This window comes from Pollicipes pollicipes, unplaced genomic scaffold (genome assembly GCF_011947565.3).
Source record: "Pollicipes pollicipes isolate AB1234 unplaced genomic scaffold, Ppol_2.1 Scaffold_4740;HRSCAF=5597_pilon_pilon_pilon, whole genome shotgun sequence".
Taxonomy (NCBI): domain Eukaryota; kingdom Metazoa; phylum Arthropoda; class Thecostraca; order Pollicipedomorpha; family Pollicipedidae; genus Pollicipes; species Pollicipes pollicipes.
The window spans coordinates 34083316-34108071 of NW_023596545.1; the positions used below are offsets into that span (position 1 = coordinate 34083316).

At 50.2% G+C, this 24756-nt stretch overlaps 1 protein-coding gene and 1 long non-coding RNA gene across 2 annotated transcripts in view; both read right to left on the reverse strand.

Annotated features, from left to right (window-relative positions):
- The window catches only part of LOC119098430 (high affinity cationic amino acid transporter 1), a 47153-nt gene extending 45348 nt beyond the window's left edge, over positions 1–1805 (reverse strand). The window contains exon 1 of the mRNA XM_037221347.1: positions 1542–1805. Within this exon, the coding sequence (XP_037077242.1) occupies positions 1542–1779 (238 nt within the window). The 5' untranslated portion in view covers positions 1780–1805. The remainder of the gene's footprint in view (positions 1–1541) is intronic.
- A 73-nt stretch (positions 1806–1878) lies between these two features.
- LOC119098432 (uncharacterized) lies at positions 1879–6003 on the reverse strand. Its single transcript, XR_005094227.1, has 3 exons — positions 5948–6003; positions 5362–5502; positions 1879–1931 (listed from the first exon to the last, which is right to left on the reverse strand). It is a non-coding gene; the product is annotated as an uncharacterized LOC119098432 (long non-coding RNA).
- Between the last annotated feature and the right edge of the window lie 18753 nt (positions 6004–24756).

Here is a 24756-nt window from a genome sequence, read left to right on the forward strand (position 1 = left end):
AGGTGGCATCAGATGACTCGCTATCGGCCCGGCAGCGGGGCAGGCCGGGATCACCGCCGCTGCTCCCGGCCCGGCCCGCTATCGCCGTCTCCTCGACCCACCCCCAGTCCGCAGCGGGCCCGACTCACGCGGCGGAGAGCGGCCCTGGTGGCCGGGAGCGTGTCCGGGAGCGTGTCCGGGAGCGTGTCCGGGAGCGTGCCCGGGAGCGTGCCCGGGGGCGTGCCCGGGAGCGCACCCGGGAGCGTGCCCGGGAGCGTGTCCGGGAGCGTGTCCGGGAGCGTGTCCGGGAGCGTGTCCGGGAGCGTGTCCGGGAGCGGGTCCGGGAGCGTGTCCGGGAGCGTGCCCGGAAGCGTGTCCGGGAGCGTGCCCGGGAGCGTGCCCGGGAGCGCGTCCGGGAGCGTGCCCGGGAGCGTGTCCGGGAGCGTGCCCGGAAGCGTGTCCGGGAGCGTGCCCGGGAGCGTGTCCGGGAGCGTGCCCGGGAGCGTGCTCGGGAGCGCGTCCGGGAGCGTGCTCGGGAGCGCGTCCGGGAGCGTGCCCGGAAGCGTGCTCGGGAGCGTGCCCGGGAGCGTGCCCGGGAGCGCGCCCGGCCGGCCCCACGCCGCCGCGACCGGGACACCTGCGGCGCCTGACGACGGTCAGGACCGCGTCAGGCGCCGCAGGTGTCCCGCGGGTCACTGCAGGTGTAGTGTCTCCCGCAGGCCATTGCAGGCCGCACTCACAGGTGTGCGCAACGGGAGGTGCCAGGTGGCGCAACGACCGGGGCCAGTTACACTTCAGCTACGGCATCAATCGGATCGGATTATGGAGGGCGCTGTTTCGTACACGCAGATGTGTCAAATGTCTTCAGCGAGGCAATCAAAAACACTGACACACAAGACGAGTATGACTGGTACAGGTCAGACAGTGGTCGAACATATCCTCAGCGCGTCTCTGCATAGTGGACACCTTCAAATGACATCGAATTTTGTCCCAGTTGAACCTTTTTAGCACGCGCTCATCACTGGAGCAAAACGGTGACAAGCCCCGTATTCCGTCTCCTACATTTTAAAATATTTAATCCATTTGTGGCACCACATGAGCTTTGAGGTGCGTCAAAAGAGGGCCACCAGACACGTGATCTGAGCACGTATTCGCGCCACCACTCCACCCACCAAGTAAGCGCACACTCTCCACTAACCCCAGTCGGGTACCAGAAGTGTAATAGCTAGGCTGCGCGTCTGGGAGACCGAAAGTACGGGGTTCGATTCCCCGCGGTGCCCGCCCTTCCCGACATGGTGAGTGCAGGCGACGTCACGGAGCCTTAGGAACTGATTGTGTCGAAGAGTTCCAGTGACGACTGCTGCCCGAACACCGCGGCAGTGAATTGAGATGCGTGGAGTACAGCCACCCGCTGCGGTGACTGACCCTTCAACAACCCGGTGACCGGAACAGCGAAACAGACCCGCCCGCGTGCAGTATGACCCCATCCCCACCGCCCCCAGACGGATGGCCAGCGTCAGCCGTCCAGTCCAGGCGTCTCGCCAGAGCGGCGCCGCACCCACCTGCGAAGAGCGACGCGACGGCGGCCACCAGGAACGAGATCACCACCGCCGGGCCGGCGTCCTTCTTGGCCACGTCGCCGGCCAGCACGTAGATGCCCAGCCCGAGCGTGGAGCCGATGGCCAGACAGCAGAGGTCGACCAGGCCCAGCACGCGCGCCAGGCCCGTGTCGCCCATGTGCTCCTCCGAGACGACCTTGCGCCGCATCAGCGCCGCCAGCACGCCGCCGCGGGTCGCCATGGTGCGACGCCGTGGAGGCCGGACGGGCTCGGGCACACGTCTGTCGGCCGCGGCTGCCGAGCCGAGCCGAGCGGCCGTCGGCTATCGCGGCCGCCCCAGGCGCGTATCGCCCGGCCTGACCCGCCGCCGACGCTCGGCGGCCGTCGGTGACGCTGCGGACGCGGCAGAGGGCGGGGATCAGCCGCGGCACACGGTCGGAGCAGGCTGGGGGTCGCCGGCACACGCTCAGAACATGCCCATGGCACGGGACGGGGGTCAAGGTAACGCGGTCAGAGCGGGCAGGGTTGCAACGTCACAAGTTCAGACCAGCCTGTGGTTTCGACACCACATGGTCATGACGGGCCGCGGTGATGCCTCACAATGGCATAGACAATGCTCGGCTAATAACAATAAATGGCTCGATCAAATTGCCCTTGGACTGGAACCGTCATATAAGACGGCACAAGACATCCCTGTTTGCAACGGCATCGTGAGCAGCGTTGCCCTGTCATAAAATGGTAGAAATAGCAAACAAAAGGTGGGCGCGAAATATCAAATTAATTGAAACCAACATATCGATTCGTGCCTCCTAGCATTAGGAACGCACCATCAATGCTTCAGAACCAGCTCTCTATATCTGACAGCCTTCAATATGTGTACTTTAGCAGCTTCGCGACTGAGCTCGCGACGTGCAAACAAGCATGACTTGCACGCACACAGCACTGCGTAACACTCCGTAAACAACACGGGCCGACGCCCGCTGGCTCGCTGCGCCGCCACAGCACGCCGTCCGCCAAACGGCCATGCTCCCCGCGGCACCGGTGCTCCTGACGTGGAGCACCGGTGGAGCACGCGGACGGCTCAGCGTCCGTTCGCTGCGAGCGCGTCTCCACGCGCGGGCGGAGCGTGCGCTCGGTACACTCTGGGGCCCGCGACGAGCCGTTGCAGAGTGAACAGCCGGAGTTAGTCGGTAAAACGGCGAGCCTGTGTCCGCCCGCCCGCCCCGCGGCTGGCTCGACATCAGCGTATACTTGCACGCGTCGATTGATGCCAGCAGAGACTAGGATACATTTTCAAGAGGATGCTGACAGGGTGGCCTAAGGCATGTTAAGATTTCTTGGTGTCTCCTTACCAATGGCTTTTTCATAAGGTCTGCCATTGTGCACACAGGAACATATGGTGGTACCACTTGTCCTACATGCCCACCTACCTAACTACCACTTGTCATATTTGTCCTGCCAAAGTCTCACAGCTGCACCTCACAGTACAGAGGGCCATCTAATTATAATGAAAAATCTGGTATCAATAATATATATATATATATATATATATATATATATATATATATATATATATATATATGTTATTGATCCCAGACTCCTCAATATATTTGGATGGCCTACTGTACTGTGAGTATGTGTATGTGTACTGTGAGTATGTGTATGTATGTGTATGTACTGTGAGTATGTGTATGTGTATATATATATATATATATATATATATATATATATATATATATATATATATATATATATATATGACCTCTCCTTGCACAAGAGTTATGCAGTCAGGCCTTGGCACAGACAGCTGCAGGATCCAAGCACAGCTTGTTCCCTGTTGTAATGTACCCTGACACAAGATTCCTGACAGCTTCCTAATCTCTAGGCCTGTCAGGGAACAGGGTTCTTAATAAGTAACAACTTATATGAGGCCCCACAGTGAATTGTGGTGATTTTCTGGAAAATTAATGCAGTTGCACCAAATTTATCCCACGCAGATTGGTCATGCTTGGAATGGAAGTTGATGTGAGCAGGATGATTTCTCATTCCATACTATACATGGATGTTGAATAGATACTACCATGGGCTGCTCCAATGTTTAAGATTTTGGTGTAGGTGTACTTTCCTACCTAACGTTAGAAAAAATCATTGCACACCATTCGTCGTGTTTAAGCCGGCACATCTCGTAAATAAGCTGAAAACAGGTAGAATCATGCTCCTACCTTCGAATTCCAATAACTTCGATGGCGGGCTCCCGAGCGCCGCGCGCACCGCACCGCCTGGACTCCCCAGCGCCGTTTCTGCGTTGCCGTTGCGTAAATACAATATTTCTGCTTACCAAGACCTCTACAAAATGTACGGGACCAAGGTAAACCATTCGTCGTGTTTAAGGCGGAACAAATCGTAAATAATTTCAAAACAGATAGAATCATGCTCCTACCCTCGAATTTTAATAAATACGATACCGAGCTCCCGAGCGCCGCACGCAACGCACCGCACCGCCTCGACTCCCAAGCGCCGTTTCTGCGTTGTTGCGAAAGAACAATATTTCTGCTTATCAAGAACCATAAAACATGTACGGGACCAAGGCAACAATAATATAGCAACCAAAACCGTTTCTTATCGAGTTCAGGTACATTTATGAAACACACAGGTCAGAATAGTCCAGAACATATCCTAAACTGGCCTAACCTAACGATTCTTATTACCTTGGCCCGGTACATTTTTATGGTTCTTGATGCTGCTTGATGCGCAGTAATGTTGTGACCCGCGCAGTAACAGCGCCGGTGTCGCAGGTGCTGTGTGTGTGCGGCGCTCGGGAGCTCGCCATCGTAATTACAAAAATTGAAGGTAAGATCATGAATCTACCTGTTTTGTGATTATTTACGATATGTCCTGCCTTAAACACGACGAATGGTTTACTTTCGTCCCATACATTTTGTAGAGTTCTTGGTAAGCAGAAATACTGTATTTACGCAACGGCAACGCAGAAACGGCGCTAGGGAGTCCAGGCGGTGCGGTGCGCGCGGCGCTCGGGAGCCCGCCATCGAAGTTATTGAAATTCGAAGGTAGGAGCATGATTCTACCTGTTTTGAGATTATTTACAATATGTCCTGCCTTAAACACGACAAATGGTATACAATGATTTTTTCTAACGTTAGGTAGGAAAGTACACCCTGACCAAGATTTTAGCTAGGAACTAATTATCTGTGTCTAAGCCCTATCCTCCTGACAGAGCTAACCATAACTGGCCATGGCATGCATCTATGCCTTAAAGAATATGGATGCTGAGCTGCCACCCCAATGGTAATACCCAAAAAGTCTACACAGTAGAAATCCTGCAGCTTAACTGCTAAGGATACCCTATGTCAGAAACAGTAGCTTGAGGGCATTAAAAAAGATGATCCAATCAGCCACCATTTATGCATGGAAAGCAGAAACTCTATGCCCAGCAATCTTGATAATAAGGTGGTTGGAGACCAGCCCTCTAGTCCAAGCAGTGTGCATCTAAACCTCAAAGGTTTAGAAGCGTTGGAGGCAGTGATATATGGATCGCTACGTGCCAAGCATTGCTGCAGACTTCTCAGGACCAACTAGCACTGCCCGTCAGCTTTTATGCTGATGCATGCCTGGCTTGTCAAATTGATTTGTTGAACTGTTTGATCAGAAAAAGTTAACATTTTAGATGTAGTTACACAGAATTAAAACAAATGGAAAAATTGTCAGGCAGAAACACCAGAAGCCAGTCAATCATCTATGCCATTGGAAACAATCACAGGATATAACACTTGGCTTTATCATTTCACCTCCAATAGCACTGTACCTCAAACGGTGACCATCATCTGTAGTCTTCAGCACTCACTCATTACTTACGATAACCAAAGGACCTTAAATGAGAGCTTGAAACCAAATACTGTTGATTGCTCCCAATTTTGATGTCCTCAGTGCAGCCACCACACAATATCTGCCAATGATTGAGGGCATCTGAATGCTATACAATGTGCACTATGGCCCAACTTTTCAACGTATATGACCAGAAGCATACAACCAAGCACTGTTTTGCAAATGGAACAACCGCTACTTACTCAACATGCATGTTTGTCTTTACCTTTATGCCCTTCATTGAAATGAAACAGGAAAGGAGCACAACTTGTTCCCCCAAAGACTTTAAAATTCCCTTAGAGCCAGGGAATATTACATTTGGAGCTCACAGGTCACCAAAGAACTGCAAATTATGTCCCATATGGTACTGTTGGGGTAGGTACCACCGGCTGCACTACGATTGGGCTAATACTTCTAAAGACGGGGATGACCAAGTTTTTAAGACGAAATTCAACACATTAAAAGGGCATGCAGCAATGACCATGTGCAAAACAACTACATCAGTGTGGGCTCAGGAAAGTCCGCACCCAAACACCCCTCGCAAGCCCGAACACTCGTGCGAATTCGCGCGTCCTGTGTTTTGGATACAATATGTGACGCATTTCTGACGCTCTAGCGACGAATAAGCGGTTGATAGTTGGGCTTAAAATACGGGCATGGCTGATAGACAAGCTGAAATTAAAACCCAGCTAATTCGTCACTTTGAAGCCTGCACGAGTCAGTTAACCATGGCACATTAGCTTATAGTAGCAGCAGATTGGTATATATTATGGTAAAACGTCCTAAAAATCCAAACACTTAATTCACCACGATAACTCATCTCCCAGAGGCATTCTGTGCACCCTAGGCACCCGGGCGGGATAGCCGTCTCGTAGGCCCTTATCGGGTCTACGAGACGGCTTTAATGGTAGGTTCCGGGGGACCCGAAGAATCCCTGGGAACCTACCATCAAAGGCCCCATTTGAGGGCCCGAAGGGCCCGAAAGGCCAACCAGGGGTCTCAATCGGGGGGCACTCAAATGACAGTCAGGGGGCCCTGTGAGCTGATCAGGGGCTCACTGAATAGATAAGGGCCTATATTTTGGTCAGACACCACCAGTAACGCACAGTCGGTTCCATGGCGGCATGTGCCTAAGGGCCCATTTTCCAAGCAGGGATGAAGCCGGAGCCAGCGATTTGCATTGCTTGGGACAGCCCAGCTCCTGACTGGGGCCCTGTGTTGTCAAGGGGCCCCGTGTCGGCCAGAGGCAGTGTTTGAGGAGACCTGAACAGCCTAGAGGGCCCAACAGGTCCGACAATCAAGGGCCCGGTCGGAGGATCTAAAGGCATGAAGGGCTGGTCGGAGTCTTACTCAGTGGCCCAGACCTGCGAAGGCGGACCCTCAAATAACGTTCAAAGGGCCCTTTGCGCCGATCGGGGACCACCTGAGTCCATATGGGCCTATATGTCGGTCAGGTACCACTGTACCACATAGTCGGCCCCGTGTCGGTATGGGCCTGAAGACCCACTTCCCAATCAGCCATAAAGCCGGGGCCAATGACTTACACCGGTCGGGGTCTTGTATCTGTCAGTGACCCACAGCGCTTAACAGAGAGCCCTGCGCTTGCAAGGGTCCCGAGCCGAACAAGAGAAGTGTTCGGTGAGACCTGAAGAGGGGACCGAGCGGGCTACCCGGACCGGCGATGAAGGCCCCGGTTGGAGAGCATACCGACCCGAAGGACTGGCTGTGCATCACGTAAATAATTGTGGCCCGTAGGATAGTGACCTGGAATAATTGTCAGAGGTTCTCTTGCACCGTTTGAGGAACCCCTGAGACAATGCGGGTGTCGAAGTCGGTTAGAGACCACGAAAACCGAACAGTCGGTGTTCGTGCGAAAGAGTTCGTCAGTTTTCCGGAGGACCATCGACTTGAGACGCTGAAAGGAAAGAGTCTCTATTAGCCAACGAGTTGCAAGGCAAAGGTGGGAGAGGGGGTGGAAGGGCGGCGTCGCACACTCCAAAGTCGTCGTCGTCATCGTAAACGCTGTCGCGGCTCGCGTCGAACCGCGCCGGCGGAGTCTGAACGTGGCCTGCTCGGCACGGACCGTGCGTCCCCGCCCGCGTGTCCCCGTAAACCCATGTGGGTTTATGGGCTCCAGATGGTGGGAACCAATCGGCAGGGGCCGCTCACACCCTGGCGGAGCCGCCGCCGCCGCGCCGGCAGCGACGGCCCGTTTGCTCGCTAGCAGTCGGCTCCATGTCCTTCTGAGCCTCTGAGACCCATTACCCAAGCAGAAACAAGGCCGGGGTCCGCTTTTTGTAATGTTCGGGTCTCTGGCACAATGAGGGGCTCCTGTGTAGGTTAGGGGCCGCAGTGCCGAACAGGGATCCTGTGGCGGCAAGTGGCTACGCATCGGAGCGGTGTTTGAGGGGTCCCGAAGAGCTGGCTGAAGGGTCTCTCGACACCAGACATCAATGGCCGGATCGAGACCAAAGATCATGGGATGAATGTAGGGTCCGAAGGGCTGACTGTATGTATCATAAAGGACCCCCACCCACACGTCCGCGATCTCAAATGTCAGTGAGATGATATCCTGCACCGACAGGGACCGATGAGACTGAGCGCTCCTCTTGCTTCGACCAGAGATCACAAACAACGAACAGCCGGCCCCGTGTTGGTCTGAGCTCTGGGGGCCCATTTTCCAAGCAAGGACAAGGCCGGTCCCGCGATTTACGTTGTTGGGCTCCTGCATCGTTCAGGGGCCTACAGTGTCTAACAGGGCATTCTGCTCCCGCAAGGGTCCTTGATGCAGCCAGAGGAAGATTGCCCAAAAGGGGCGAGGACGGGAGCCCGAATCGCAGAGGGTTTTTGCGTTGGTCGGAGCTCTCTGACAAGGAAGGAAACATAACAGCATATGATGAGCGCTCACATTGATGTAACACAAGAGTGCTGTGCCAGTTAGGGCCCCCAGCACCGAACGGTAGGGCCCCCATCCCTGTTCCAGCGTGGGGTCCGTTAAGTCCAACTAGATTCTGTGTGCCAGTTATTTGACCACCTGCGGCGAGCAGGAATGTTGTTGCGTTAATGACGGTTCGTATGTCGATCCGGGACCACCTGCGCGGGTCAGAAGGCCTCCCGCGTCAGGGAGCAGACCAATGAGATGTGACGTATCGCTCTAAGGGTCTCTGGATCGGCCAGAGGATGCCGCCACATGTCGCCAGAATGACGGCCGGAAAACACACCTCGGTGGGACAGAATGGCCCTGCATCCCTTAACTGGGAACAGCAATGTGCCCCGTAGTGTTGTACTCAAGGGGCCGCTTACCGGAAATAAGGGGCCTCATTAGTGTTGAATGGAGTGAGTCGAAATTAGTGAAAACGAATGTGACCATCCCATGTTACCTTGAGAACGCTCAGTTTTTTTCAGAATCGATCAGCGAAACAAATACCATCAAAAGGTTTTGAGCCTGCGTGCCGAGGGCCACTATTCTAGCGGTTAACATGCCCGCGTTAACCACTGCACGTCTGGGAAACCACAGGTACGTGGTTCGATTCCCCGCGGTGCCTACCATAACCACCAGGGTGAGAGGCTGGCGGCGCCATATAGACCCAGCAGCTGAGTGCGTCGCAAAGCCCCAATGACACGCCCGTAATATCTGGCAGCAAGGGTAACAATAGCTTGGGTCACAGTTTTCGCAAGGCTGAACGGCGTTGGCCAATGCAAGTAGCGCCGGGGGCGGGTGTCGAGCGCGCAACAATGGCCATCGTAAAATAATGTTTTTTGAATGCTTTTCAAAATCAATTCGTGGGGTTTAAAGATGACGGAGGGCGAATCTTTTGTTACAACTTTGGGGTTGTTCTCTGGACAGATTAAGAGTTACAGCAACACGGAAAATGGAGATTCCAACCTACCCTTCCAGTCGCACCGCCAGATTCCGGCGATACTTCGTGGTGCTGTAAAGGCCACTACTTTGTTGTCATCAATCTAAAGACCGCACAGGTGAAATATACACCCAGAATATCTCTAAATGCAAGATTTGGTGTCTAAAAGCGTTCAAAGGTGCTTGTTTCAGATGCGTCATCATTTTCGCCTACCTGTTGGCTTCAATTTAATGTTAACCACAGGGCCGCCGTTGCGCGGCCTTTGGGAACTGCAGCGCCTTGTGTCGAGGCTTTTGGTTCCAATATTTGCGAGCGCGCATGTCAAAAACCACGTTAATAATTTACATCAGCTATCGATTCTGACTTGATGTTGAACATTTCTAGGCAAACATGGCTGGCCATGTTAATACAAAGTTGACCCATTTTATCTTCAAATTGCATTCACGGAATCCTTGCTATTTTATAAGACCAAGATAAAAATTCTTACTTCTTTTTAATTCAGCAAATTTTCAGGGGTCTATTGTTTCAAAAGAGTCTTTTAGACCATTGAAAAATGAAGAGCGTTGGCGATTTATTCCATGCAGTCATTTAACGCGTGATTTTTTCAGTTCACTATAAACTTGAGGCAAAATTGATCTCCCGAAAGCGTCTTGCCTTTACTCCAGTTGTAGAAGGTAAAAATATGTAATAGGTATATATTTATATGTATATATATATATATATATATATATATATATATATAAGAAAACATGTCCTCAGTAACAAATGGGTCATATCAGGTGTTTTTTTTGGGGGGGGGGGCCTTTCACTGTCACGGGGCACTTTGTCAACTCTATGCCCCTTTGCCAAGGCTCTGGCTGTGCCCCTGCAAGAGGTGGGCGGGCGCATAGTCGAAAAAGGGCCCCTTGACAGTGAAAAGCCTCCCTCCCCCTCAGCCAAAAAAGCCGCCAGACACGGCCAATTTGTTAATAAGGGCACACTTTTCATTCTTGTTTTTTTTTAATTTCCCGCTTTTTTAATGGAAAGGAAGCCAAAGGCCACTGCGAAATGAATCCTGGCTGACTGACTTTTAGAGTAACCAAACTGAAGAAATGATGCTCTTGACGACCGCATGAAACAAATCGCCGGTGCTCTTTCCCTTTTGCAATGGTTCAGTGGACACTTTATAAACCGATAGAACGCAGAGGCTTGGGTGGAATTTGTATCTGGATTCTACAGAGATATAAGGACCCCGCGAATGTTGATTGCAGATCAAAATGGGTCAACAGGTTGTAGTAACTTGGCCAAGCCATGCTTGCCTGGGAATATTCAGCATTAAGCCAGAATCCTCCAGTGATGCAAATTATGAACGTAGTTTTGGGCATACGCGCTCGCAAATCTTAGAAACAAAATCCTCGACACAAGGCACTGCAGACTCCAAAGGCCGCGCAGCGGCGGTCTCGTGGTTAGCATTAAACTGTGGTTAACAGATGGGCAACAATGATGACGCATCTGAAAGAAGTACCTTTGGACACTTCAGGACACCAAATGGTACATCTAGAAGGAAGTCCGGGCGTATATTTCACCGATGCGATTTTCAGGTTGATGTTAAGAACGGATTTGCATTTACAGCACCGCGAAGTGGTGCTGGCTGAAATCTGGTGGTGAAACTGGAAGGATTAAAGTAAAATCTCTTTTTTTGGGGGGGGGCTGCTGTAACTGTCTATCTGTCCAGAGGAGAGCATCAAAGTTGCAAAAAGATGGCCCAGAGTCCTGTTTGAATGATCCGAATAAATATTGAGAGAACTCGAAACTATGACTTTACGACTGTCGTTCTCGCGCAGGGACCTCGTGTTACTTGCAGTGGCTAACGACGTTTGGTTTTACAGAAACTGCAGCCCAGCCATCGCTGCCTTGCTCCCGAGATTTCGGGCGCGCAGGCTCAAAGCTTTAAATATAATTTTGTTAGAAGCCTCGTTCCTTTTTGAACTATTTGCAATAGTCCAAAATAAACGAGGCCATCCCATGCTTCCCTCTGAATGTTCATTCTTTTGCAAAATCGATTACGGAACTCATTTCGACGCCCTCTTTTCAACACTAGTAAGAACCCTTATTTCCGGCAAGGGGGCCTCTTCAGTAGAACATTATGGGGCACATCATTGTTCCCGTCAGGAGCTGAAGGGCCGTTCCGTTCCACTGCTGGGTGTTGTCTTCCAGCTGCCATTTCAACGACACGAGGTGTGATCCCCTGGTCGATCCGGAGACCCTTAGAGGGATACGTCATATCATGTTGGATCCCTTCCTGACGTGGGAGGCCTTGTGACCCTTGCAGTTGGCCCCGGATCGACGCAGGGATTCTCACTGACTCAACATCATCCCTGATCGCGGCAGGTGGTCCAATAATTGGCGCATAGACTCCAGTTTGTCTTAACGAGACAATCCTAGAAATGGTTTGGAGGGTTCACCGCTCGGCACAAGAGACCATGACTAGCGTAGGACCCTTCCATTGTCTCATTGTGAACACTCATCATGTGTTATTAAGTTTATTTTCATTATCAGAGGCCCCCACCAACGCCAATTATGCGAATGTTAACATATTTTCCCGCGAATTCAACGAAACGCTGTACTATGACTTTGATTTCTCCCTATGACGTTTATCAAAGTCACTTTTTTAGGCGCACTTTGACTGGGAATGGGAGTATCACATAATCCATGTGACGCACTGGTTTAAACTTCAACGAAACAACTTCACGGTGACAGGCCCTTGGCCGCTGGGTCAATCACAATGTTAGTTCATTAACACACATAGAGGTGTGCACAATGGTTGTCATGACGACAATGTTTGCGACTGCAGGCAAAAAGCGTACTAATGCTGTTACAAATAATTGACAGCGTAATTTGAACTCGAAAACATTTAAAATAATTATCCTTATGCCTTGACGATGCCGCAGTGGCAGTACCCAGCGCTACTATTAAACGTAACTGATTCTGAGGTTTTACTAGAGTGCGTGTTTTGGAATATTCCCAAAGGTGGGACATTCCCTTGAAGGAACTGTTCCACATTGAAAGATATCGAAGCAAGCATCAGACATGACAGAATAAGCTCACCTACCACTGGGGTGCTTATTATATATATGTATATGTATATATATATATATATATATATATATATATATATATATATATATATTAGCACTATCTTGATACTTATACTATATCATACTTACTTATATCATACTACACTTATATTTTACTACATATATATGTATATATATATATATATATATATACATATACTTATATTATATATCTATACATAAGTGAAAACGACTGCTCCAGACAACAGAACTTCACTATTTGGTATATATGCTCCTCAACGCGTCACTGTTTGATTGCGTGATGGAACGTTCGCATGTGCTTCACGCCATTAGTGCTACAACAAAAGCTCCTACGGACAGGAGTGCAACGACATTCCTTCCAGTACCAATGCTTACACAACATTATTGCAACATCATAACTTGTGCATCAAAAATTGATGCTCGTCATTACTTCTACCAAAACATAAGCAGTGATTACCTATATACGACATTACTTCTGCTGCAAAGACTTATACGTAACATCAGTGCTACAGCAGAGGCTTATGGCCAAGTCTTTGCCGTGGAAGTAATGACTGGTATATGTTTTTGCGGTAATCAGTTTTGTTTTGTTGCACTGATGTCGTATATGAGTATTTGCAGTAGAAGTAATGTCACGTATAGGTGAAGACTATATAATATTTTTGCGGCAGATGTAATGACTTGTACACATAGGCGTAGGAACGTTTCAACAAGTGCGGGGCCAAGTTCGGCGTACTTCAGGAACATTTTCTGGAAGACAATCCCGGTGACCGGAAGCGGGGGGAGGTGAAAATGGTGGTTGTTATCTCTCTTTATTCAAGTGCTATGGCCACTATGCTAGATATCCATCTAGAGCTGTTTCTCACTGGTGCACAATCTTGTCTATTCGACTCATCTATGACATTCGGCAAAGAAGGCTATCCAGCTTCCCAAGATTATACTTCCATTCTACAACGCCGGGTGTCGGTGTTTTTTCTCCCTGGACTGCGAGCACACGTGCTTAAAACTTAAGTGTATTTCTTCGCCGGTGGATTCCATAGAAAGGAATAGGTTTCCAACGCGAGCAAGGGCTGGACGTGCCAATGGAAATCCACGATCTTTGTAAAATACTGCGAAATTCCCTGTCACTGGTAAATTTTCTTTCAGTCAAAGAAGTTTTGCTTAGAACAGCTAAAAGGATGAAAACTGATATCTTAAAGTAAAGTTGACAAAGCCCGGCGGACCATTTTTGGGTGATTGTGGGGAACGGATTCCCGGTGCCTTTCCACCAGCAGGCCCTTCGTTAACAGCGGTGCCCCTTTCTTACTGTGACACTGCCTGTGCCTCTGGCCACGTCATCTGCGCCCTTGACATGCCCGGAGATCGGAGATCATCACGCCACATGCCCTAGACGAATTCCCGGAGATTAAGATTGGTCCACGCCAGCACGGCCCATGTGGAGCGGGTATCCGCTTAAACCCGCATTCAAAAAGGCAATTTAGCACTGCAGATGGCTCTTGCCAGAAATGTAAAAATATCATAGTCATGATCATTTCTTAGAATTTTCCACGCGGTGGTTGTTATGAATTCAGTTGAAGTACAAACACAACGCTGCAAAACACAAAACAAAGCACCATAAAATGAAACAGGAAGAGAAAAACGCAGGTGCCACGTAAAAGGCTCCACATGAACACACACAATAACAAAACCGAACTCAGTGCGGCGGAGCAACATCACGCGCTGCTGTCCCTGGCCGTCGGCCCCGTAGACCTGACGTTCCGGAATGATGCGGCTCTGTATGCGACCTTTCGCTGAGTTTTGGCCGGTCGACACCTAGGGAGCCGCAGCATCCCGGCCCCCGCGGCGGGAGTATCGCGCAACGACACGTGGGCGCGACGAACACGCATGTTCGATCTTCCTGGGGGACACTGGCCGAAAAAAAGGTTTTCTGCGCCTGCGCCAAGTCGTGGCGGCGCACCATCTCTTCCACCCTTGCCCAGCAAAGCGCTTGTAGCGCTGGCGAGATGTGCTCCAAGTGCTGCATCCCAGTCACAAGTCTGGCCACGTGGTTCGGCGTGCTTTTTTTTGCGCTGAAGCTGGAGTTCAGTGTGCACATTATGTCAGACAATACCTAAAACGAGATCCGTTGCCAGTGAGCAGACATCTGTATAAGGCAACGGCAGTAACAGTTGAATATTTCCGTAATCGAACAAATACAAACGATAGGGACAAGGCTAGAGTGCGAACCAGGTACAGTTGCCGCTAATACGCACACACCTATGTAACTGATTATGTGTGCACAAAATACTAAGTGCAAACAAGTCGTTCCGCTTCGGCGTGGCGGGGCAGAACTGTTCATCGAAATGGGGATCATGTTTACACTCTAACGGCCTTCGGATGTAAACCTGAACAATAAACACACTCATGCACCCAGTCGGTATCGCGGCATTTAACTTGCATTTTTCACACGCGCGGAACATTGTGTGATAATTTGGGGAATAGCAGTGAATGTGAGTCTTTTCCACAACAAATCTGCGTGCTTCCCTTGAACTATTTGGTTGGAGACTGGGGTGACCAAACAAATGCGAATGAAAAACTTCGCGGATATACAAGATGCGTATTCCTTCGTGTTTCACACCGGAATGCTCGATATTTTTACCTGCGGGCGGTACAGAATACCTAGTATCCCCTGGTTGTTAAGCCTGTGAAACCCGCATTCCTTATGCATCGCTGAAGTGACATGGCGCTTCGGTGTCATACACAGTCTTTGTTCAACCACTGGGATTGGTCGAGCGCCACCCACTACCCTTCTTCCTGCAACACTTCGTGCTGCAGGTGCGCGATTGCGGCGTTGTGCCCAGTTCGTGCTGGGCATGCCCTACCAAAAGGCAGCACATAAAGGAGGGAAGCACAAAGGAGTTTCCCGATCGGTGGTGGTGACACGCAGGTTCAGTAAGTGCGTGCGGCGCTGAACCAGCGTTGAAAGTTGACGCGAGTTTGTATTGTGGCTGATTTGGAAATCTGATCTCATGCGTATGCCGATGGAGACGCGCCGTACCGCTGTGGAATGTGTCGTTTTGCTGTGGAATATAACCCATCGTTCTGACTGCGATGCGTCGTGCTGTTGTGCTGTGTTATGACTGCACAAGGTTACTTGCAATACTGATTTGGAAATTTTGGGTTTTGTCATCAGCCTATATAAATGGAGATGCGCCGGTCTACTATGGAATGCGTTGCTCTGCTGTAGGATACGTCGCTATGCTATGGGATGCGTCATTCCGTTATGTGGTGCGTCGCTCTGCTATGCTGTGTTCCGACGACACGACTTGCGCTGTGACGTGACTCAGGCGTATGTCGATGGAGATGCGCCATCTTGCTGTGGGATGAGTAAAAGCTGCTGGGGTACGTCGACCGGTTGTTCTTGAGCAGATTCGCCCTTCTGTTGGGCTGCGTATTGACTTCTTGATAATGTGTTGTTACGTTGATCTGAATATGATCATAAGCAAAAATATAGACGATTGTGATCACAAACAGAAATATATTGCATGATCGCAAGTTGCGAGTTTATCAACACGATGGCTGAAACGGAGGTGAGACACTCGAGAGTGCTCAGAGACCATCCGGGGGTCTGTTTTGTATGGGAGCGTTTTTTGTGTTGCACGGTTCTCGGCATCAGTGCAGGTTATCTCGCTCGAGAATGCTCGTTTGTCTCCATGTTCCAATTGACCGGTCACGAAAATAATAAAGCATTCTTATGCGAGGCAATTTGCGTCGACGCCGAGAACCTAGAAAAAAAGAAACGACAATAGACAAGAAGACCCCCCTGAAGTTCTCGTGAAGTGTGGCTCTCTGCGCAGGCAAGGTCGACCACTCGATATGCTTTGAGAACTCTCGATAGGCTTTCCTGTTTTCAGTATAGAAGTCAAAAGTGATACAAGTCGACAGGGAAAGAAGGTTGGAAAACCCTTCATGAGCGGGAGGCAAGAACAATGAACCAGGGCCTGGTGTTTGTATGAGAACTCGTAAAAAACCAAGGTCTGGTGTCTGTGAAAGATCAATGGCAACCAGGAGCTAGGTTCTGGTGTTTGTAAATTAACCAGTGAGAACCAGGAATCAATATTCGCGAAGGAAACAGTGAGGATCATGGCCCTGACTGTTACAAGCAGCAGGGTGTTGCGTTTACAAAACAGGAATCGGATGCAGGAAGCACGATATCCACGTTGTGATTCTCTCTCTCTCTCTCTCTCTCTCTCTCTCTCTCTCTCTCTCTCTCTCTCTCTCTCCTCTCTCTCGCTCTCTCTCTCTCTCTCTCTCTCTCTCCTCTCTCTCTCTCTCTCTCTCTCTCTCTCTCTCTCCTCTCCCTCTCTCTCTCTCTCTTCTCTCTCTCTCCTTCTCTCTCTCTCTCTCTCTCTCTCTCTCTCTCTCTCTCTCTCTCTCTCTCTCTCTCTCTCTCTCTCTCTCTCTCTCTCTCTCTCTCTCTCTCTCTCTCTCTCTCTCTCTCTCTCTCTCTCTCTCTCTCTCTCTCTCTCTCTCTCTCTCTCTCTCTCTCTCTCTCTCTCTCTCTCTCTCTCTCATCTACTCCTCTCTCTCTCCTCTCTCTCTCTCTCTCTCTCTCTCTCTCTTCTCTCTCTCTCTCTCTCTCTCTCTCTCTCTCTCTCTCTCTCTCTCTCTCTCTCCTCTCTCTCTCTCTCTCTCTCTCTCTCTCTCCTCTCTCTCTCTCTCTCTCTCTCTCTCTCTCTCTCTCTCTCTCTCTCCTCTCTCTCTCTCTCTCTCTCTCTCTCTCTCCTCTCCTTCTCTCTCTCTCTCTCTCTCTCTCTCTCTCTCTCTCTCTCTCTCTCTCTCTCTCTCTCTCTCTCTCTCTCTCTCTCTCTCTCTCTCTCTCTCTCTCTCTCTCTCTCTCTCTCTCTCTCTCTCTCTCTCTCCTCTCTCTCTCTCTCTCTCTCTCTCTCTCTCTCTCCTCTCTCTCTCTCCTCTCTCTCTCTCCTCTCTCTCTCTCTCTCTCTCTCTCTCTCTCTCTCTCTCTCTCTCTCTCTCTCTCTCTCTCTCTCTCTCTCCTCTCTCTCTCTCTCTCTCTCTCTCTCTCTCTCTCTCTCTCTCTATCTCTCTCTCTCTCTCTCTCTCTCTCTCTCTCTCTCTCTCTCTCTCTCTCTCTCTCTCTCTCTCTCTCTCTCTCTCTCTCTCTCCTCTCTCTCTCTCTCTCTCTCTCTCTCTCTCTCTCTCTCTCGCAACACCTACCTCACCCCTCACCATCGTTAGTGGGAGCGTACAGCTGTCATTGCCGGGGGTGCGTGGCAAGATAATGATGCGTGGGATGATCATGACGGAGATAACGATGTTGATGTGATGAGGAATTGGAGCTGGGCGAATAAAATAAACGTAAGACCTTTGACGTCCTACACAGTCGTGAACAGGGGGACAAGCACGCATATATTTATGTGAGATGAATTGAACGGACCGGTACTATACACTCCATTTTAGCAGCGAAATGCAAGGGTACATATGACTATGGAAGTCGTAGCAGAATAGTATTGCGCCGCCCCAGACCACTTCCCACCGGGTTCCATATGGCGCACGTGGACTCACCCGTTGCGCGACCGATATTCGCGCTCATCTGCACAATGTGTACCCAGGACCGCTCAAGGACATCTGTCTACAGGAAAAGTTAACATATGCGTGGACGCAGGAAGACATGTTCGCAGGATCATACCGAGCAGAAATGTAGACGAAGCGGCAGCGCGCAGGGTAAGCCTACCCGCTGGCTGATGTTGGAGTACGGCTACATCCCATCAGTGCGTACCGGCTCGGGTCCCTCCAGGTCAGTCGGTCTCATCCCATAACTTTCGTGGTTGAGCCCGAGTAGACGCATGTTGGGACTCCAATGAAATGAACTGGCTATGTGTTGGAACGGAGACACTGGGTCATTTCCCTCTGCTATCTAGCGACCTTCGCTAAAACGGGCGATACAGGAATTGCCGTCTCTTACATTCTGAAAGCAAACTACTTGCATTCAGAGTGGAGTGGCAAATAGGACCACCAAAAGCATCATGGGCCGCAGATTCAGGAACACTCTGATTCATTTTTGCGACTCCCTCTGAATAACAACTTAAGCAGTGGATTTTCTGCAGGGGTTTTCAGTAGACTTACCTGTTGACACGCAACGTGACAGGAGGTTAAAACGGTACTGGCGTCTTATGCCTTGGCCCGGCACTAACGCTTTCCAACTCGTCACTTCGCCGATTACGTGTTGCTATAAGTGGGTAAGGCATGTTTGGCGGGTTCCCTCACGGTGGCGCACGTCCCGCTCGCTTAGCCTTTCTCGCGCACGAATTTATCTGCCTTCCTCTGAACGGCCACATGGAGCATGACCTCTTCTCCGTGTCGGGCGTTTGGACCACGACGAGATGTGCTGAAACTGGCGTCAATATCAGCTTTGGATTGATAGGATAAACGAAACACTTGATTTGTTTTTTGTTGGTTTATGAACTTGGCGTATGTGTTGTTCCATGACAGTCATTACTCTTCTCGGCATGCCTACGCATCACATATATTTGCAGACGGATCCCCGGACCCAGCGGGAGGTCAGAGCTGGATGGGCACTTGTTTGTGAAGATGGCAAGCGAGTAATTTACGTTTCCTGCTATGCAGCAGTTTTTACATGTTTTAATGCCACAAGTGATCAGTGGCGGATCTAGCCTGGGGTTCTTTTTTTGGGGGGGGGGGGGGCAACCGTCCGTCGCCAGCTGGCTGGGGTGGGTTCCGAGGTCCAGTGCACTTATCAAACACGATGTTTGCACCGAATATGACTAAGCCGCGTCAACATACGTTTTGTTTTGATATTCAAATCGCTGCCGACTTTTCTTCATGAAGTTTTTTTCCGGAACGGAAAGAAATGTTTGATACCGCACCATCGAAGCTAAAGCAGACGGTAAGTAGGCGAAGCTTTTATGAAGTTCTGAAAAGGTTTTGGGGGGCCAAAACATACTCTCAGAGTTTTTGGGGGACCATGCCCGGGGGGCCGTGGCCCCCCCCCCCCCCAGGATCTGCCTATGCGAGGGATATACTAATATGCCTACTTATATGTTTGTAACCGTCTCACTTGATGCACCCTTACCAGTACCCAACTTGACTATCCTTTTCCCATTCCATCTCGATTGATCTCAGTTGGGTGGGGGAAGAGGGGGGAGGAGCAGGCACGGTTACCCAATGTGAACATGCGGATCACTTGCGACGCTGCAGCGGAAGTTGCCGCATATCAGAACGAACCTCCATCCGGTTAGGTGTGTGCCCGCTCGAGACATGAATGGCCAGTATCTCATTTACCCATTCAGGAACATCACGCCGCGGGTTCGCGGCTATGAGTCTTCCCAACGTGGAAGCGTCTTTCAGAAAGTTGAGTTGTGTCGTTCGCGATCAGGACGTGCGTGACAAGTATGTTCAAACGCAACGAAGGGGGCGAGACCAACCGCTCGTCATCCATCTACGCGCGGCGCCACCATCAAACACTAAGGCACTTAGCTGCCGCGAGGTGGCAGTACATTCTATGCAAACTCCCCGCCGGACTCGCGTGATCGCATTTTTGTCCTTTTTGCGTAATGCGACAAGGTTTCCTACACTACAGAACGTCAGCGAAATAGTTAACGTCAGAGTACAGTATGGAGCGGCATTCTAAAACGCGCGAAAGCAAACATCGGCATCGCGAGCGTGGACAGACAGAACCGTACTGGGAGATACCTAACGAAGGTGAGCGGCGAAATCATCGAAACGCAGGAGGCTTTCGTCAGTCGGTTCGGTGACCGAATACCCATCCGACACGACATCGGCAAGTGGTTTGCTCCTTTTGCGGCTCAACCCAAGGAGTCCTTTTTCGCATCGTCGATTTCGTCACTTTTCCGTTCGCACTAGCTCCAAACACACCTCTTCGCTTAGTTTTTGTTGTTCTCTTCTCGCTCCGCCAATATGGGGAAGCGAACCAAACGTAAGAAGGATGATACTGACACGGACTCGAACTCGGCCTCTGACCTCGACAACGCTCTGGACGTAGACGACGGAAGCGTCGTCAGCCCCGCTTTTGCTGCCGCTTCACCTGATGACCCTCGCGCGCCCCAGGCCATGACCGTTGATACGCACACTTCCACCGCGGTGGGTGGACAGCAGACTTCGTCCCCGTCCAACGCCCCCAGTTCCGACCCTCGCTCGTCTTTGACCACTCCGGTGCCCGCTCGCCATGATGCTGACCCTCGCTCGACAACGACCAGTGTTCGCCAGCCCTCTGAGCCAATCCTGGATCCTCTCGGATCGTACGTTGTCGTCCAACCTTGTGATGAAAATGTGTCGTTTCGAAAGATTAACGTTTTTTTGGCCATCAAAGCAAATCAAGGCTATCTGCGGTCCATGCGAACTCAAGATTGAAGCGCCAGCAAACGGATCACTCATCATCAAAACAACCACTCGCGCGCAAACCAAGGCCCTACTCAAAACAGCTGAATTTTGCGGCAAACAAGTCAAAGTCTCGCTGCACCATGCCAGAAACACCAGCAAGGGCACCATCTTCGCGCCTGAGCTCCGCTTCATGACGGAGGACGAGATCCTAGCGGAGCTCAGAGATGAGCAAGTTTGCCATGTCCGTCGGCTGACGACTTTCAGAGATGGTCAGCGTCACGACACCAGCCTGCTTGTTATCACCTTTGGTACCACCCGACTTCCAGATTCGCTCACCGCTGGTTACCTTCGTTATAAAGTAAGAGTATTCATTCCAAATCCACTCAGGTGTTTTTAAATGTCAACGGTTCGGACACGGCAGCAAGTACTGCAAACAGAGTGCCAGATGCTTGAAGTGCGGCGAGACTCCTCACGAGGGATCTGCCTGCACATCACCCAGAAATGCCTGAGCTGTGGAAGTGCTGATCACGCCGCCAACTCTTCTCAGTGTCCCACGGGGAAAAAAGAAAAAGAAATTTGTTCTGAAAAGGCAAAGACAGGTGTGTCGTACCCCGAAGCACGGCGCACCGTCGAAACTAAAATGTCGTCGCAGCCCAGCAAAACATATGCCCAAGTAGCAAAAGCCACGATGGCCACATGTGCAACACAGACCGACCCTATCACCCATCTGCCTCCTCTGAAACTTCTCAACCCTCGCCCCTCGGTTTCAGTTGAGTCAACTACGCAGACCCAGACGAAAAATGCCGTTGAGTCGCCCTTGGCTGGACGTTCGGATGCCCAGGCGCCCGTGCACCCCTGTCCCCAGGTCGGCCGGCGTTCCAGCCCGCCGGCTGTGAGTGATTCACGCGCGGGTCAGGCCGTCCGGCGTTCTAGCCCCCCGGCTATGAACAGTCGGCGGCCCGGACCCTCTGGCCACCACACGAACATTACCTCCCCTTCCCCCACCACAACACCTGTCGAAACACGCCCGAACGAAGACCGCCGGTCCCGTCCACCGGTGAGGGTGGCGATGGGACGGCCTAGGTCTGTTTCGTTCGGGCGATTCCCATCAACCGGTGGGAATGGATCCCTTCATCACTAAATGTCTTTCATCTTACAGTGGAATTGTCGCGGTCTCATTTCAAAATGGTCCGAAATGAAAGCCCTTTTTGCTGTACTAACTCCAATCATCATTGCCGTACAGGAAACATGGTTTCGTCCCACCGACACATATAACTTTAAAATGCCAAATTACTCGTTATATCGCTATGACACGATGGACGGTGAGCGTCGCCAAGGTGGGGTGGCGCTGTACATCAGTCAAAAATTAACACACACGCCACTCACTCTTAACACACCTCTTCAGGCTGTTGCAAGTTCAGTTCGACTGCATGGCCGTACCATCGATATATGCTCAATATACATTACACCAAATTATAATAATACGGAGCTCTTACGGCAACTTGACCAACTCGTTGCTCAATTTCAAAACCCTTTTCTCATCCTTGGCGATCTCAACGCTCACAGTCCAGCTTGGAGTAACGGCACCCAAGCCGTTAATCGCCGAGGACATTTGGTTGAAGATTTTATTGATACACACAACTTAGTCCTGTTAAACAAAGGCAATAATACTTATCACCACTTACCCACTGGTACAGAAACAGCCATCGACCTGTCGCTGTGCTCTCCCTCAATAGCAACGTACTTTGATTGGACTGTTGAGGGAGATATACACGACAGCGACCATTTTCCAATTAAACTTTACACTACTTTTGACGCAACCGCTGACGAAGTTTTGCGATCCATACCCCGCTGGAATTTACGAAAAGCAGACTGGGCCAAATTTCAAGAACTTTGTTATGTGAACCGTGACTGTTATGAATCACCAGAGCAGGGTGTTGGCCTTATTACACATATTATTCATGCTGCAGCAACCGCGACAATTCCACTAACTAAAACGCCATCACGCCGCATCCCAGTACCATGGTGGACGACCGAAGTTAAGAACGCTATTGCGCGTCGGAAACGTGCTTTCCGCTGCTTTCGTCGCCACCATGATATACCTCATCTTCTTGCCCGAAATTATGAGCGTGCTCGAACCAGACGAATTATAAGGAGTGCCAAACGTCATTCTTGGCAAGCATACATCCAGCAGTTCACTGCTGCTACTCCCCTAAGCCAGCTATGGGGACTGGTTCGAGCACTTTCCGGAAAACGCACCTCTATTTCATTGCCCACTTTACGCATTAATAACCAAATCATTTCGGCAACACCTCTTATCACCAATGCTCTTGCTGAAAGTCTTTCTCAGTGTAGCTCATCCGGAAATTACCGACCAGGATTTGTGGAAACTGCGCAAGCCCGTTTTCGTTTACATGCTGATTGTTTGTTTCCGATAACACCGAAGACTATAATTTACCATTTTCATTTCTGGAACTACAAAAGGCTATAAAATCCGCCGGCAACACCTCAGTTGGTCATGATCAGTTACACTATTCTTTTTTTCGTAATCTTTCAGAAGATATGCTTCGTTTTATATTGGCAGTTTTTAACGATTTGTGGTCAACCCATGTCTTTCCTGACGCCTGGAAAGACACCATCATTATTCCACTTGCAAAGCCAGGAAAAGACACCAAAGATCCATCAAATTATCGTCCCATTGCACTTACCAGCTGTCTAGGAAAACTTTTTGAGCGGATGGTGGTGAAGCGAATCTCTTGGATTGTAGAACGAGACTGCCTGCTTACAAAAAATCAATGTGGTTTCCGACACAATCGTAGCACAATAGACCATGTCATCAGACTTGAAACTGACATCAGACGTTCCTATAAACATCGACACAACACAACTGCTGTATTCTTGGATATTAGCCGAGCCTACGACATGGTCTTTAAACCTGCACTAATTTTCAAGCTCCACCAGTTAGGGTTTTTTAAAGGCCATTTGGCACATTATCTTATTGGGTTTCTTTCCGGCATCAGACCATTTCGTGTGAGATGCAGATCCGCCGTTTCCGACACTCACCATCTAGAGAACGGCCTCCCACAAGGGAGCTGTATCTCACCGATTCTCTTTAATTTTATGATAAACGATTTATTTGACTCATTACCATCGGGTATTTCCTCTTCACTTTTTGCGGATGATAGCGCCATCTGGTGCTCAGACACTGAATATGACCATTCGCTGCCACGGCTCCAAGTCGCCCTAAACAAGGTGCAGCAGTGGTCAGAGCGATACGGGTTCCGCTTCTCCGCTCCCAAATCTGCAGTTATGATTTTCGGCAAAAATATGCGTGGTACTCCCAATTTTCGGCTTCGACTAGATGGACACCACATTCCTTTCGTTTCGTCTTTCAAATTTCTTGGCATCGTACTTGACCCCAGATTATCGATGCGACAGCACGTGGAGCATGTTCGCTCCAAATGCCTAAAAAGACTAAATTTATTTAGATGCATTTCCGGGTCAACATACGGTGCCGACCGCCAATCGTTATTACGTCTATACAGATCCTTAGTTCTTCCCATCATTGAATATGGCTCCGTGGTATATGCAGGAGGCAGCCAACACACTCTCAAACCACTATCCACCATACAAAATATGTTTTTGCGAGTTGCCCAAGGAGCTCTGCGTACTTCCCCGATTTCAGCGCTTGAAGTGGACGCGCATGTTATGCCTCTTGCCCTCCGACGAATGGAACACACATTGAGATACATCACAAAAGTGCGACAAAATCCCAGTCACCCAGCATTTAAATCCATACATGTCTTACCTCACATTCACCATAACTACGTAGGACCGGCAGAACGTCGCTCGGGACTTACAATAGCATCTCGAACCACTATCTACTGTACCACTCTTCAGTTTACTTTACCGCCTTCTTCCACGCCACCTGTTTTAATAGTACCACCATGGCAGTTAACCCCTCGGAAAGTTATGCTTCTTTTTGATGATCCCAAACGCATTTTCACAACAAGTTATGTTCAA